Raw genomic sequence first — 15,446 nt, 5'->3', positions numbered from 1 at the left:
TCTAGATTTAATAATCTTACTTTAATAAATCTTGTCAAGGTAAATTATCTGTCCATGCAGCAAGATCATTTCCCTCAGATTTACTGTTTTATCTGTTTTTTAAACGCCTTTTTTGCAGTGTGTTGTCAAGGGACGTAACATGGAAGTGCAACGACAGAGATCAGGTTCCAGTTCTCAAAAGGTGTTTATTCCAAAGACAAGGTCGGTACACAGACAGAGGGATCCAAAACAGGAGACAGGAGAAATTCTGGAAGCTTGGAAGAACAACAAACTGGCAACCAGACAAGACACAAAGAGGGTTATATAGAGGATTAATGATGGGAGACAGGTGTGGAAGACACAATCAGGGATCAGGTGCACACAGACGAGGGGGGGGGGGGGGCAGCAGGAACACTGAAACACACACAAAACAAACAATTACAAAATAAAACAGGAAACACCAGACATGAAACATGAAGGGGAATTTAAACACTTAACAGACAGTGGAATCATAATGTATCCCTTAATTTGCAATTACTATATATATATATATAGACTAGGAGATGAGAGAGGAGACAAGGATACAGGAGAGGAGATGAGAGAGGAGACAAGGATACAGGAGAGGAGACCAGAGAGGAGACAAGAGAGGATACAAGGAGACAGGAGAGGAGACAAGGAGAGAGTGGAGGAGGCAAGGAGACAGTGGCGGAGATAGGAGAGGAGACAATGAGACAGGAGAGGAGACAAGGAGACAGTGGAGGAGACAAGGAGACAGTGGAGGAGACAAGGAGACAGGAGAGGAGGCAAGGAGACAGGAGAGGAGACAAGGAGACAGGAGAGGAGACAAAGAGACAAGGAGACAGGAGAGGAACAAATCCCAGTTTACATTATTCACTTTAGCTCTTTGTCTTTTGACAGTTTGGAGACAAAAATCCCAATAAATCTTAACTGAGTTCAGATTTAAACATTAAGGAAAGAAGGAAACACAAAGTCGAAGCAATAAAAACACAAAGAAGCAATGAAACTATGATCTTTTTTGTACAAATTTGATCTTGCTTCCAAACTTTTTGCCTGTAGTGTGTGTAAAATAGAATCACGTTGACTGGTGTATGTCAATGTGAAAGTCTCCTCAGTAAATGACTCTCTGCATCATTTAAGTCTCTCTCTGAACAGCTTTAAATCACAGGTGTTGGTCCTTTAACAACCGTGTTTATGCATTAAATAACAGCTACAGCCTGAAAACTGCTCCATTAGTTAGTATGAGCCACAACAACATGTGTTACAGACAGAGTTAAAGACATCGAGTTGTTGATGTACTTTGTGTGTCACGCTTTGTCATTTCACATATTTATCAATAATGATCATAACCTGAGCACATTACTTTCTCATTATAATAAGTACTTTATACTTTATTATGTTGCTACAGCAACAACCCTGTTTACCTCCGTAGACTAGATGGAAAAAAAGTGGACATAGTTATAGTTAACCCTTTAGAGTTTGGGGCTATTTTGTCGGCATTCTGCCTGTTTAAACCACTTAAAGATCTTTATCATGACGTGTTGGTTTCATTGTTTTCAGCACAACCTCACCTATATGACCTGATTATTGTCATTTTGACTTACTGGATCAACATTTTGAACACAAAAAACAGACAAAAAAATACAAAAAAAATCCCATAAAAACGCAAAAACACACATAAAAACACAAAAAAAGACACACAAAAACCCACCAAAAACATTAATGATTTTTTACAAAAAACACAGAAAAACACATAAAAACACACAAAAAAAAACCCACAAAGAAATTACAAAGAACACACACACATAAAAACACAAAACACACAAAAACACACCAAAAACATTAAAGATTTTTTACAAAAAACACATAAAAACACAAACAAAAAACACATAAAAACACAGACAAAAAAACACATAAAACCACACATAAAAAAAACAAAAACACACATAAAAACACACACAAAATTACAAAAAAACACAAACAAAAAACACATAAAAACACAGACAAAAAAAACACATAAAACCACACATAAAAAAAACAAAAACACACATAAAAACACACACAAAATTACAAAAAAACACACACAAAAACGACCAAAAACATTAAACATTTTTTACAAAAAACACACAAAAACACAGACAAAAAATAAAATAAAAATTATTATTATATTATTAATATTATATTTCTGTTGGAGATATGGTGTTTAGTACATTTAACAGTGAGAAAAAAAATGCAGAAATTATGTCTTGTATATATATTACAGTATATTTTTTGCTACAAACACGGTGCCAGAGTATTTTACAGTGGAGTAACATATTTAAAAAATAAATAAAAATGTAAAAAAAAATACAGTTTTGGCAGATGTATAAATTTACAGTGTTTCATTGTTACTGAATGTGAATTAACCCATTTATTATTTTACGTCTTTTACTGTCATGTTTTAGCAGTTTTTCACCCTAAAATCTAGACATTTTTTACAGTGTATATCTTTATGTAAGCGTGCAGTATGTGTTGTTATTTCTCTAAATTGAGAGTTCTGGTTTCCTGTTCAGAAGCTGCAGGCAAAATAATAAGGTGCCTTTATTTACTTTTTTTGGTAATTCTGTCTTTTTAAAATAATTTTGTGTCTTTTTTTTAATAATTTTGTGTCTTTTTCAGTCATTTTGTGTCCTTTTTTGTCATTTTATGTCTTTTTTGGTCATTTTGTGTCTTTTTTTGTCATTTTGTGTCTTTTTTTTGTCATTTTGTGTCTATTTAAAGTCATTTATTTTTTCTGTCATTTTGTGTCTTTTTTTGGTCATTTTGATACTGCCTCCAGCGGCCCCCAGGTAATTTGAGTTTGAGACCCCTGCAGTATAGTAATATATTTAAAAAATAAACAAAAATGATAAAAAAAAATACTCTTTTGGCTGATATATACATTTACGGTGTTTCATTGTAACTGAAACTGAATTAACCCATTTATCATTTTACGTCTTTTACTGTCATGTTTTAGCAGTTTTTCACCCTAAAATCTACAGACATTTTTTACAGTGTATATCTTTATGTAAGCGTGCAGTATGTGTTGTTATTTCTCTAAATTGAGAGTTCTGGTTTCCTGTTCAGAAGCTGCAGGCAAAATAATCGGCACCAAGCAACAGCTCCAAAGTCCCAAACACTTTGACTCTGTTGTGTTTGGATCCTGTTTGCTGTCACAACTTCACTTTGTTTACAGATGGAAAGCCTTGATAGGGGTTGGCGCGTGTCATCACATCGCTTTGACCTTTTTGATCACAGTCCTTATATGACATTCAGGCTCGCTTAAAGGAAGAGAGGAAAAATGACAACACAGACGTTTTTTTAATGCAAAAATAGCCTTTATTTCGGTGTGTTTTTCCCCTGAGATCAAATACAAAAAAAGAAAAAAAAGAAAGACTTAACAAAGAGAATTGATTTTTATATTATAGTCAGTGCTGCATGCAGGCATAGGCTTCATTATGTTTCCTGAGAGCTTTGTTCTCTCACAATGTCTTCACTTAAAAAGAAAAACACAACGACATCAGCCACTGTTTGAAAAGAGAGCCCAACCCTTTACTAGTGCTTCAGTGTCTGAATAGTTAAGCATTCTCTAATGGTTCAAGTCCAAGTGTCTCTTTGTGTACAGCAGCTACAGTAGCATGAATTATAAAATGGACCACATCAGACTTTTCTCACCCATGACAAAAGCCTCAGCACTGGCCCTTTCACTAATTCTTATAATAATTCATGCACAATGTTGGAAAAAATTCATACCAAGTTGTAGGGTTGTCAAAAGTATCTATACTCAAAAAAGTATCAATACTAAAACTTTGTATCCGGATACGATACTCATTTTCAAAAGTATCGATACCTAGCCAAGGAATGAACACTTAACTTAAGTTATTGTTGTTTTTTTTTATCAAGCTTTCCCAATATTGTGCACAGCATACAACCTCAAAATATTGTTCTAATTGTTATTGTTTATTGTATTTATTTATTTATGGCACTACCTCAGACCTGAAGCTTGTTATCATAGTTCTTTTTGCACAACTGTTTTTTATTATAAATATTTAACCTGTGGTTCTGTTCATTTTCACATGTTGCGGTTTTCTTGTTAATAAAAATATTTCTGTTCAATTTTGGGGTCTTTGTTTTTATCCTTGTGGTATCGAAAATGGTATCGAGTATCGAATATTTTCCTGAGTATCGTATCGAGTTGAAAATCTTAGTATCGTGGCAACCCTACCAAGTTGTGTGTCAGCTGATAACCTGTCGGATCTGAAGTTTTACCAGCGAAACAATCTTTCATGTGCCGTCCGTGAATATCAGACGAGTTCGAGCTCCGACAGCCATTTCCGTCAGACGTTCCATGACGTCATCCATAATTAGAATTAGAATAGAAACAACAGAAAATGCCCCAGGGTAGATTTATTAAAAGCAACAACAAGTAGTTTTTAACTAGCTCAATTTAATACTGATGCCTGTGTACAGGGCTGTTTCCACTACCGGGTAATACCCCGATTGAGGCGGGTCTCACTTGCCGAAACGCCCCTAATTTGAATACGAGCAGTCCAGATCGGCTTTTGTCTGAACTTTTTTCGTCCCTGTAGAAGAGCAGGGTCTTTTTCCTCCCCTGAAAACAGCCTGGTTACTGATTGGATAGAACACTAAGCAGGATGTGACATAGTACTCTACACCACAACAACACACGCCATTTGTAAAAGCCGGCGAAGCAGTGTTGCTAACTTAGCAACTTTGATGCTAAATTAAGCCACTTTTCAGACCCCCTTAGCGACTATATTTCAAGAAAGAGACTGGAGACAAATCCAGTGACTCCTTCTTACTCCGCCGTTAGCGGCAGTTAGCTACAGTTAGCTCTGTAGCAGTACAGTTTGTATGTGCTGCTGCTGCAGGAGGTGTTTACTTAGCGATCTCTGTTTGTTTACAACAAGCACCGGACACTCTCTGCACAGTTAGTGATGCTGGTTAATTCACAATCACTATGTTTATGATCAGATCAAAACCATAAGAGCCTATGTGTTTACAGGAAGACCTTTGCAGTAATTCAACCGCTGGAGATGATTGAAAGGATTCAAATCAGATCCTGAATTGGCCCTCGTCCTCCTATAAACGTATCTAATTTATCTATTTTATACATGAAATACATTGCTTGGTTTTACACCAATATATTAATTTACATTGGTTGTTTAAAAAAAGTTGTCCGTGTTTCACCAACTTCATATAATGGTTGTTATTCTTTTATGGCCATAAATAGATAAGATAACCTCTTCAATATGCATGCTGCAAAGAAGAATATTATTAAATATAAGCTGCATCTCTCTTTCACTTGCTTACAAAACAAATGCACACACAAGCTAGTTTAAGGTCTCTAAGACTGTGGTGCACTACCACTTTTGTCCACAGGGCCCGCCAAAATCAACACAAAAATAAAGTTCTTTGTCGTTGCCTTAACTATGGTTTTATTTGGATGTTTGTTAAAATTATAGTCAGCATCATTTTGTGCTAGTCGTAAGAGGAGAAATGATGATTTTTGTTTACTATTTATGTATTTATATTGACTTATTATGAATGTATTTGCTTCTAGCACAAGGGCATGAGTTGTGAATAAATGGCACTATTATTAGCCAAATGGAAATCTGCCTTTGTCCTCCATCTGCCACCTGACTGTGCCCTCTCTGTTCATCTCAACTTACTCTCTAAGCCTTGCCCAGTGCATTTAAACGGTGTACAGTTTCACATAGGACAATATCTAATAATCTTCCTTTCCATATGCAGCAAACCTGATGTGCACAGTTAGAACCACTCATCTGCATTTAAAGTAAAAGCACATATGCATAACGTATGTGCAACTAATTGGGAAAAACTTTCTGTTTGTGTTGTTGAATTGAAACCTCACCATCCTGCATGACCTGGAATCCCTTTTGAAAACAGGTTTTTTTTTGTCATCAGACAGTGACAGGTGTGGTTTTACATACAAATAGTTCACAATAAGTGTCCTGGCCCACAGAACAGACGGCTTTCTTATCTGTGTTAAACACAATAGAATAACAAATAAGTCGGAATTTCTTTTCTTCATATTTAAATGCGACACAAAGTGTTGTCTGCCATGAAGGCATTGATTCCCAGCAACTGTTCCGCGAGAAATCATCAGGTGTGCTGTGCAAGATTATGCAATTTTACGTGATTGGTACTCTCAGTGAGCAGCGTGTAGTGACAGACAGAACAATGAAATGCTCTTCCAACAGAGTATGTCCAGCAGCTGGAACACTATTGCAACTTAGCAACTTTGTCAATATATTTAGCAACATTTCAGACCCCCCTAGGGGGGATTTTTCTGTTGTTATTGGAGACTTTTGGAGAGTCGTTACTCTTCTTATCGAGCCACGAGTGCTGCCTTGGGCCCCTAACCTGTCCCAAAGCATTCACAAGCGGCACAGTCCTTCCGCAGCGGTCTCTCCTAGCTGCAGTCAGAGCAGGAGATGTTAACCCCTCAGCGTCTAGTCTGCTAATTAATCGCGCATGCACAAAGCCGCCACCAGTTGGCTTACAGTCAGAGTGTCTGTTTTTGGTCACATTAGCCAGTCCCGACGCCAGATAAAGGAGGAGGACTGGAATTGTGACAGATGACAGTGCATTTGTAAAAGCCGGCGAAGCAGTGTTCCAAACTTAGCGACTTTGTTGCTAAATTTAGTGACTTTTCAGACCCCCTTAGCGACTATATTTCAAGAAAGCGACTGGAGACAAATCCAGTGACTCCTTCTTACTCTGCCGTTAGCGTCAGTTAGCTACAGTTAGCTCTGTAGCAGTACAGTGTGTATGTGCTAACAGGCTAACAGTTGGCTCTGTAGCAGTACAGTGTGTATGTGCTAACAGGCTAACAGTTGGCTCTGTAGCAGTACAGTGTGTATGTGCTAACAGGCTAACAGTTAGCTCTGTAGCTGTACAGTGTGTATGTGCTGCTGCTGCAGGAGGTGTTCACTTAGCGATCTCTGTTTGTTTACAACAAGCACCAGACACTCTGTGTACAGTTAGTGATGCCGTTAATTCACAATCACTATGTTTATGATCAGCGGAGACTCTGTGCATAATTAGCCATACTGCTTTCAGCTGCTGACGTTGTGCACAGTTAGCGACGGCGGAAACCATACGTTACCTCCAGAGTCTCTAAATCCTAATTTGTAGTTGAAACATGCAGAGTGAGCGGACTTTTGAGAGGGCGTGGCCTGAGACTTTCCCCCCTTAGTGGAAACACAGCTTAAGATCTAGATAAGCTAACGAGACCATCATTGAGAAGATTGGGGTCGGATTCCCCTTGAAATCAGATTAAATGATTTACAGAGTGAAAACCATAAGAGCCTATGTTTTTTTACAGGAAGACCAGTTGGCTTACAGTCTTACAGTGTTTGTTGTGGGTCACATTAGCCGGTCCCAATGCCAGATAAAGGAGGAGGACTGGAATTTTGACACATGCAGTTCTAACCATATTTAGGGTGTTTTTACTCTCTTTTTGACATTTTTGTTAGGTGGTATGCCGTGCGTGTGATTTTTGTGGCTCAAAAAAGGTTGGGAAACACTCCATTAGGGAACCCCACCTGCCCTCCAGAACCTGCTTGAGTTTGGAGTTATGAGCCTCTTGCAGCTCTCAGTTTCTACTGTTTATTCTACTCCATGAAACCTCACATCTTGGTCACATTCGGGGGATCGTTGATATCGATCACCTCGAAGCCCTGGTTGTCGTGTCCGTCTCTGGAGTGGAGGTGGTGGCCCTTGATGTGGTGGAAACAGTAGGAGCAGTGTGCCGTGGCCACCGGCACCACCTTGGAGAAGTTGGAGAAATCCACTCTGTACTTGCCCTCTTTGCTTCTGGAGATGATCGGCAGGAAGTTGTAGCCCCACATGATCTCCTGCGGAATAAACGAGGTCCGTACTTGGCAGGCGGAGCTGGTGGACTCGGCCGTGCCGTCAAGGAACACCACCAGCTCAAAGTCTTGCTTGTGGAGCGTGTCGACGGTCATCTCGAAGAACGGGCTGCTCTTGTCGATCATGTGGTAGAGTGTGAGAGGACAAATGAAGAAGAGGTTGTCCTTCCCGGCGTCCACCGCGAAATCGATGTTGACCTGGTCCATGATGATCGTCTCCCCGTCCGGCGTGATTGTCGTTTTCAGCAGCTTTCCGTAAATCTGGCTCCCGATCATGAGCGTCTTGCGCAAGTTGGCGACTCGGATCGACAACGAAAGCGAGCCATTTTTGGGGCTGATGACCGCCATGTCGCTAAACGTGATGGTCTTTGCTCTCTTTTTGGGTAAAGAGATCTTGGAGAGGATGACTCCACACATGAAGCAGTTGATAATGGCCCCCAGGAGGGACTGGATGATGAGGAGGGCCACTGCACCGGGGCAAAGAGGAGTCAACGCTCTGCCGCCATACCCGATAGTCGTCTGGGTTTCCAGGGAGTAGAGGAACGCCGTGGTGAGTCCGACCACGTTATCAACACATGGCGTGTGGTCGTCTGCGGGGCTTTGCCACGTCAGGTCTCCGTTACTGCGGGCGATCCAGTACCACAGCAGGCCGAAGATGAACCAGCTCAGAGTGAAGGCTGCGATGAAGAGGAAGAGCACAAAACGCCACCGGATCTCCACAAAGGTGGTCCAGAAGTCGGCCAGGAAGAACAAGTGTTTGCTGTACATGATGTTTCCGTACTCGATGTTGCAGCGGCCATCTTTGGTCACCAGTCTGGTCCTGCGGCTCCGCCTCTCCGCCAGACACTCCTGGATACGTTTGTTGACAGATCCAAACATTTTCTACAAGCCCACGTCCTGCAAAGACAATAAAACAGGAAGTTACAGTTAGTTGGACCAAAAAAAGACACAAAAAATACCAAAAAAAGACACAAAAAATACCAAAAAAAGACACAAAAAAGACACAAAATGACCCAAAAAACCCACAAAAAAAGACACAAAAAGACATAAAATGACCAAAAAAGACACAAAAAAGACACAAAAAAGACACAAAAAGACCAAAAAAAGACACAAAATGACCAAAAAGACGCACAAAAAGACCAAAAAAAGACACAAAAAGGCCAAAAAAGACATAAAAAGACAAAAAAAACACAAAATAAAATTAAAAAAAAGACAAAAGATCTAAAATCACTGCAAAATCAGTCATTTTGTGACCAAAAGAAGATGTAAAAAGACACAAAATGTCCAAAAAAAGACACAAAATGACCAAAAGAGAAACAAAAGACGTAAAATGACCAAAGAAAGACACAAAAAGACAAAAAAAACACCAAAAAAGACAAAAAAAATTGTTTATCTTGGTAAGAAACAAATAATCATCAGGTCACTCTGCTCGGGCCAGTTCATCACTGCTGGCAGCTTTAATCTATCTTGTTTTAAGAGTTAATTTCATATTATAAGCGTTCAATATGCTTATTTCTAGATTTAATAATCTTAATTTAAGAAATCTTGTCAAGGTAAATTATCTGTCCATGCAGCAAGATCATCATACAGTTACTTCATGGTTGGGCAACTTAAATGCTGCAGGGGGCCACAATCAGTTTATCATGGCCACTACCACAGGGCCACATATAGGAGCGTGCACTTAACCAAATATGATGAAACTGCAATTTTAAATATGTTTACAGTGCAGTAACTTAACATATTTCATGCTCAAATGCATGTAGAACAGTATAAATAGGAATACAAAAGGTTTGAAGCAAATAAAAAATAAACCCTTTAATTACTTTTTTTGGTAATTTTGTCTTTTTGTTGGTAATTTTGTGTCTTTTTTTATAATTTTGTGTATTTTTTATACAATTTTGTGTCTTTCTTGGTAATTTTGTGTCTTTTTTGGCCATTTTGTTTCTTCTTTAAGTAATTTTTTTTCTGTCATTTTGTGTCTTTTCAATAATTTTGTGTCTTTTTTGGTAATTCTGTATCTTTTCAATAATTTTGTGTCTTTTTTGTAATTTTGTGTCTTTTTCTAAAGTAATTTAGTGTTTTTTCAGTCATTTTGTGTCTTTTTTTGTAATTTTGTGTCTTTTTTTTTGGTAATTTTATGTCTTTGTTAAGTCATTTAGTTTTTTTTCTGTCATTGTGATACTGCCTCCAGCTGCCCCCTGCTAATTTGAGTTTGAGACCCCTGACTTACTGTGTTTTTTTTTTTCAGTACAAGAACAGCAGACCAATTAGGACTTACTTTGAATATTAATAAAACAGAACTTGTCCTACTTCTGTGTACTGTTAAGTATCTTTCCTGTTTTCTAACTCTAATGCTTGACTCTATCGCCATGGTAACCTATCACTGTGGACTGAATACGAACAGTCACATGTTCCACTGCAGGTTTAATCCTGACTGAAAGGTTATAATCCTGCAGCACTGCAGCAAAGACGTAATGAGAAACAAAAGTTTCCAATGAAGTGTAACACACAAGAGCTCCAAATAAACCGAATCATTTTGGTCCCGTTCAACAAAACACAAGGATCAGCTTTGTTTAAGTAATTTTGTGTCTTTTTTAAATCATTTTGTGTCTTTTCTGGTCATTTTGTGTCTTTTTTGGGGTCATTTTGTGTCTTTTTTTGTCTTTTTTAAACAATTTTGTATCTTTTTTGGTAATTCTGTGTATTTTTGGTCATTGTGTTTCTTTTTTTCACTGCAGTAAATGCCTAATGAGAAACAAAAGTTTCCAATGAAGTGTAACACACAAGAGCTCCAAATAAACCGAATCATTTTGGTCCCGTGCAACAAAACACAAGCATCAGCTTTGTTTGCAAGGTTTCAATGCTGCAAAAATAAACATGGCATTAAAATAATTTGGTTGAACCCAGCCAGGAGGCCAGCTGCTCACCAACATAACAACCTCTGACTTTATTCTAGTTCTGAATCCTCATAACTGGAGCTTGATGGATGCTAACTGGCAGTATTGGCTGCACAGGGCTTTCTAAACAACATGGCCTCTGTTCCTGCCAAGTCATGCAAAGTGCCCGTTTGGATCATAGTGTGCTTGTTAGCGAGTGTGAAGTCGTACAAAACGATCCGTGCAGAGAGTTTATGTTTCTGTTTTTCAACCCTCGAAGCTCAGATCCAAGTCTGGTCATTACTCTGAGCAGCTTTAATCCTGTTGGAAGCAAACCGATAGTCATTCCTGCAGCTAATCATTAGGTCAGCACGTTTTCATTCCACAGTAAGACTCGCTGGACGAGAATAATTTCAGGTATTTAGTGTTTTAATTGCATGTTTGACAAGTGCCTCTAGAGATGCTTTGCATTAGAAAACAACCACCTCCAGGAGTGGGAGTGGCCATCCACAGTAAAGAGCCCACACAGCTTTAATTCTAACAGGAATTACTGTCATGACTAGAGTCCAGTTCAACTTTAACCCTATGATGCACAACATGGGTCTCAAACTCGCGGCCCGTGGGCCAATTGTGGCCCTTGTGACTATATTTTGTGGCCCCCACCTTGATATGAAAGTTTAATGTGAGTTTTATATGAATGGCACTTTACTGTGTTGTGTGTGGAAGGTCCTTTTAATTACTTTTTGGGGTAATTTGTGTCTTTTTTTTTTGGTAATTTTGTGTCTTTTTTGGGGTCATTTTGTGTCTTTTTTAAATAATTGTCTATCTTTCTTGGTAATTCTGTGTTTTTTTTCTGTCATTTTGTTTCTTTTTAAGTAATTTAGTTTTTTTCTGTCATTTTGTGTCTTTTTTGGTCTTTTTTTTGTAATTTTGTGTCTTTTTTTGGTCATTTTGTGTCTTTTTTTGTTAATTTTGTGTATTTTTTTGTTAATTTTGCATCTTTTTTAGTAATGTTGTGTCTTTTTTGGTAATTTTGTGTCTTTTTAGTAATTTTGTGTCTTTTTTTAATAATGTGTCTTTTTTGGTAATTTGTGTCTTTTTTTTGTAATTTTGTGTCTTTTTTGGGGTCATTTTGTGTCTTTTTAAATAATTGTGTATCTTTTTGGGTAATTCTGTGTGTTTTTTCTGTCATTTTGTTTCTTTTTTAAATTAATTTAGTTTTGTTTCTGTCATTTTGTGTCTTTTTTGGTCTTTTTTGTAAATTTGTGTCTTTTTTAGTAAGTTTGTGTCTTTTTTGGGGTCATTTTGTGGTTTTTATAGAATTATTTCTCTGAAATGAAGCAAAATTCAAATCTAAAGATAAAGATCACAAGATAAAACAGACATCAAGGGGTTCATTTTTAGTCATAACTAAATTTTGACCAAAAATGTAGTTACTGCAGTTAGACTTTGTACGGCAGTATAGCACTCCAGTTGAGAGTTTTAGTTGCATGTAGTTTAAATGTTTTTTCAAAAGCATTTTCTATCCACCAAAATGTTACTACAATTGGCCTTTTAAAGCCACAATTGCTCAAGTATATTTGGATTTATTTCAAGACATCATTGTTTTGTGTGCCTATCCAGTAGATATTTTTTTACTTATTTAAAAAATTCTTACAAACATTTACTTACTGCACTGGCAGATAATTTGACTTGTTTCTAACATGCATTTGCTTAATTCTGGTGATTTGTTTCTTATTTTTTGTCAGTTGCTTTTTGCAGTGAGTAGATCAGCAACTCCTGTGTTGTGGGAGGTAAAATCATCGTTTTAATCAGAGGAGAGTCTGGTGTCTTTGAAGAGAACATAAATGTTTAGAACAGTTTCAGTTCCCTATTGGAAAGGTGGTCTGACGGCGAGGTAAGGCTGTAAATATATTCCAAATATAGTGCACACTTACACTAATGTTGCCTATTTTAGGTGTCTTAAATACATGTTGCTGCTGCCCCCATCCACAGCAGAGCATTGTTTCTCTTCTGTGCATGTTCTCCTGCAGGCTGACCACCACGTCTCCAGGTAGACTGACGGTGGAAAAGTACCTCATTCAACCATACTTCAATACATGCAAACGCCTGTAAAATCACAGAATAGCAATCTATGCATGTGCAAGAAGTCCTTGTGAGGATAATACACATTTAAAAATTCTATTGAACTTCTTTTCCCCTTGACACCAGAGGTCTCACACTCAAATTACCTGGGGGCTGCTGGTGGCAGTATCAAATTTACAAAAAAAGACACAAAATGACAGAAAAAACTAAATTACATTAAAAAAAGACATAAAATGACCAAAGAATACACAAAATTACAAAAAAAAAAGACACAAAATTGCAACAAAAGACACAAAATGACTGAAAAAGACACAATTACCAAAAAAGACACATAATTGCCAAAAAAGACACAAAATAATAAAAAAAAAGACACAAAATAATTTTAAAAAAGACACAAAATTACTAAAAAAAGACACAAAATGACAGAAAAAAAAACTAAATTACTAAAAAGTTACACAAAATTACAAAAAAAGACACAAATTTATTTTAAAAAGACACAAAATTACTGTATGTATTTAAATAAAAATAAAACTCTAAAAATACTGTTTTGGCTGATTTATACATTTACAGTGTTTCATTGTTACTGAAACTGAATTAACTCATTTATCATTTTACGTCTTTTACTGTCATGGTTTAACAGTTTTTCACCGTTAAATCTACAGACATTTTTTACAGTGTAATATTAGAAAACCCATTAGTAGCTAGTGAAGTAATGGTGGAGTTTCTGCAGCACGGATAATCAATATTTGACTTCATTACTGTTTTTAAGCGTCCTTTTTCTTTTCTTTTCAATGCTGCAACCAGTCTGACTCTAATATCAGTTAATGAAATGATAACAGTGACTGTTTCTTTATTCCAGCTACAGCAGAGTTTAACAATATTATCGATCTCAGAGGGAGACGACTGGAATAATGCTCTAATGAGACATCATGGTTTATTTGTAGTAAAGTGCCTTTTGTTGGTGAGGTACGAACCAGCTTTATCAGTTCATTCCAATGAACCAATCAATTTATTTACAGTCACTGTCCTTTCTTTGTTTATATGAGAGAATAATCACAGGGACAAGATTACACTGTAAAAAAAAAGGTGTTTAAAAACCAGATAAAAAAACTAAATCTGAGGGAAATGATCTTGCTGCATGGACAGATAATTTACCTTGACAAGATTTATTAAATTAAGATTATTAAATCTAGAAATAAGCATGTTGAACACTTAAAATAAGAAATTAACTCTTAAAAGAAGACACATTATATAACACTTCTAAATCTAAAGAAGACACAAAAAGACCAAAAAAAGACACAAAAACTTTTTTTTATCTTGGTAAGAAACAAATAATTGTCAGGTCACTCTGCTTGGGCCAGTTCATTACTGCTGGCAGCTTTTATTTATCTCTTTTGTACATTTTTAGTCTTTTTTGTTCATTTTGTGACCAAAATAAGATGTAAAAAGACACAAAAAGACCAAAAAAAGACACAAAATGTCCAAAAAAACACACAAAAAAAGACACAAAAAGTTTTTTTTTATCTTGGTAAGAAACAAATAATCATCAGGTCACTCTGCTCGGGCCAGTTCATCACTGCTGGCAGCTTTCATTTATCTGGTTTTAGGAGTTAATTTATTATTTTAAGCATTCAATATGCTTATTTCTAGATTTAAATAATCTTAATTTAAGAAATCTTATGCACACCTTCTCTACAGTGTATTTCCTACTGTATTAATTACATCTGAACTCTTCTCATTCTTCTCATTCTTGCTGTAAATGAAACATGTCACCATGAAACTAAACTCACCTCTGAGATCTGACCTGAAAGTAGTTTGATGCACATCCAGAAGTTGATAAATAGCAAAAAATAAAAATCCAGCTGTCCTTTTTCTCTTCTCTGCTGTCTGTTCTGTTCTTTGTGTCAGACAGTTTAGGTGTGTCCTCTTAGTGTGTGTCCACAGCAACCTGTCTGCATTTATACTGTCCTGTCTGTCTGTGTGTGTGTGTGTGTGTGTGTGTGTGTGCTGGAATCATCCAGGTGATGTTTACGCCCACAGAGACATCAAGTACACCTCCGCCCACACACACACACACACACACACACACACCCTTCCCCCGGCTGAATAAGGTGTTTACCCCACAGACGCCTGGCACCAAGGGCCGAGCTGACCTCTATCAAAATCTGCTCAAGATTTATATTTTGTAATATTTAAATTGAACCTTTTGGGTGATTCTCATGAACATGGTGCAGCTCAATCCAAGAGCATTGAATACATATTTTATTTGACCGTTTATAACATATATATAATCTAAAGTCACTGTTTAATACAGGGGTCTCAAACTCGTGGCCGGTGAGCCAATTGTGGCCCTTGTGATGATATTTTGTGGCCCACACCTTGATATGAAAGTTTAATGTGAGTTTTATATGAATGGTACTTTACCGTGTTGTGTGTGTGTTGTGTCTTTTAAAATAATTTTGTGTATTTTTTCAGTCATTTTTTGTATTTTTTTGTCATTTTGTGTCTTTTTTTAAAATAATTTTGTGTCTTTTTTGATAATTTTGTGTCT

The 15,446-nt window shown here is 37.0% G+C and overlaps 1 protein-coding gene across 1 annotated transcript; it reads right to left on the bottom strand.

The window, feature by feature from the left end:
• Window positions 1-7,691: 7,691 nt before the first annotated feature.
• On the bottom strand, window positions 7,692-8,873 carry kcnj1a.1 (potassium inwardly rectifying channel subfamily J member 1a, tandem duplicate 1). Its single transcript, XM_059330625.1, has one exon. The coding sequence runs from the start codon at window positions 8,811-8,813 to the stop codon at window positions 7,692-7,694; it is 1,122 nt and encodes a 373-aa protein (XP_059186608.1). The 5' UTR covers window positions 8,814-8,873.
• Window positions 8,874-15,446: the final 6,573 nt, after the last annotated feature.

The sequence above is a fragment of the Centropristis striata genome, chromosome 4, assembly GCF_030273125.1.
Source record: "Centropristis striata isolate RG_2023a ecotype Rhode Island chromosome 4, C.striata_1.0, whole genome shotgun sequence".
Taxonomy (NCBI): Eukaryota; Metazoa; Chordata; class Actinopteri; order Perciformes; family Serranidae; genus Centropristis; species Centropristis striata.
Note: the sequence above shows the minus strand (reverse complement) of the source record. Positions and strands in the feature narration are given on the sequence as shown.

What these genes read in the sequence shown, in the direction of transcription:
- kcnj1a.1 (XM_059330625.1), bottom strand. Translation starts at nt 8,813, where the DNA reads ATGTTTGGATCTGTCAACAAACGTATCCAGGAGTGTCTGGCGGAGAGG.